Here is a 1,625-nt window from a genome sequence, read left to right as displayed (position 1 = left end):
AAGAAGCAGGTCACGGTCTAGATCACATTCTCGATCCAGAGGAAGGCGATACTCTCGCTCCCGCAGCAGGAGCAGAGGACGGAGGTCAAGATCGGCATCCCCTCGACGATCAAGGTCTGTGTCTCTTCGTAGATCAAGATCAGCCTCACTCAGAAGATCTAGGTCTGGTTCTATAAAAGGATCGAGGTATTTCCAATCCCGGTCCAGGTCAAGATCAAGATCTAGGTCTCTTTCACGACCAAGAAGCAGCCGATCAAAGTCCAGATCTCCATCTCCAAAAAGAAGTCGTTCCCCATCAGGAAGTCCACGCAGAAGTGCAAGTCCTGAAAGAATGGACTGAAGTTCTCAAGTTCATCCTTTAGGGAAAAGTTATTTTGTTTACATTATTATAAGGGATTTGTGATGTCTGTAAAGTGTAACTTAGAAAGGATATTTCAACCATCTAATCAAAATGGATCTGGATTATTACTCTGTAAATTCATGGCAGTATATAATGTAAATTTTTGTTGAATGTATTAACATCTTATGGTCTGAAAATGTGGGGTTTTATTTGGCACATTTAAATAAAATGTTTCTAATAGACTTTCGATTTGTGTTCAATATTAACACTTTTTGAATTGATAAACATCAGGAGTCAAGCTTAACTTGTAACTAGCCACATTCATACAGACCTACATTCAGTGTTTAATGATGTTGGTTAAATCTTGAACATCAACTGTTCTATACATAACACTTGGCTGGGATCTTAAGGGACTTTGAAAATGGCTTTTTACCCTTGTAGCATTGGGTAAGATGATCTTGAGTCCCCTATAATAGCATGGTTATGACAAATCCCTAAATTAACTAATCTATTTGAAATTGGTATTATTGGATACTGTCAAACATCTCAATCTGTCAGTCTAGAGGGACCACTGATTTGCCTATAAATAAGCATGACAAGAGGAAAGCTTATTAAAATGTGATATATAAGATAAAGCAAGAAACTGATTTCTGGAGGCTTAAGTTTAGTAGTTGATGTTTCCAGGCTTTTGGGTGGGGTGGTTTCTACTCTTGTTCTTTTGTTTCTTTGTTCTCAGTCTATTTTAATACTAAAATAAAATGCATGTGTGAGGAATTGTCTGAATTTGGAACAAAATATTGTAAACCAGCTTTGCAAAATTTTTTAGCCCAGATATTCTCAATCCCTCTAAAGGATTGCCTTACTCTGTTGACAGACCTGCTCTATCCAGGCTGAGGTGTTTTTTTGTTTTTGAGGCAGAGACCTTGTCTATGTAGTTCAGGCTGGCCTGGAAGTCCAGTCACTACATAGCCCAGGCTCACCTTGAGCTCTCAGGCACTCCAGGTTCAGCCTCCTGAGTGGAATTACAGGTGTGCATCACCACACCCAGCTCCAAACTTTCGCAGTTCCAAACAACCGTTGTTCGGTTTTGCCAAGCTGGTACAAAGTAAAGATGTTAACCAGAAATGTTTATGAGACAAAGCAGTTTTGTAAATCTCACATATTTAGCAATACTTCATGTAGCTAAGTTTTTTTTTTTTTTTGGTAGTGTCTCTTAGACCTTAGAATGTTATAGCTCAGAATTTAAATATTAAGTATAATAGGGCAGTAAAACAGTTGTGAGGGT

General features: G+C 38.4%; 1 protein-coding gene across 1 annotated transcript in view; it reads left to right on the top strand.

The window, feature by feature from the left end:
- The window catches only part of Srsf7 (serine/arginine-rich splicing factor 7), a 6,477-nt gene extending 5,894 nt beyond the window's left edge, over window positions 1-583 (top strand). The window contains exon 4 of the mRNA XM_005390889.2: window positions 10-583. Coding sequence (XP_005390946.1) covers window positions 10-340 — 331 coding nt within the window. The 3' untranslated portion in view covers window positions 341-583. The remainder of the gene's footprint in view (window positions 1-9) is intronic.
- The last annotated feature ends 1,042 nt before the right edge of the window (window positions 584-1,625 follow it).

Source organism: Chinchilla lanigera, unplaced genomic scaffold (assembly GCF_000276665.1).
Source record: "Chinchilla lanigera isolate Chin_1 unplaced genomic scaffold, ChiLan1.0 scaffold00040, whole genome shotgun sequence".
Lineage (NCBI taxonomy): Eukaryota > Metazoa > Chordata > Mammalia > Rodentia > Chinchillidae > Chinchilla > Chinchilla lanigera.
Note: the sequence above shows the minus strand (reverse complement) of the source record. Positions and strands in the feature narration are given on the sequence as shown.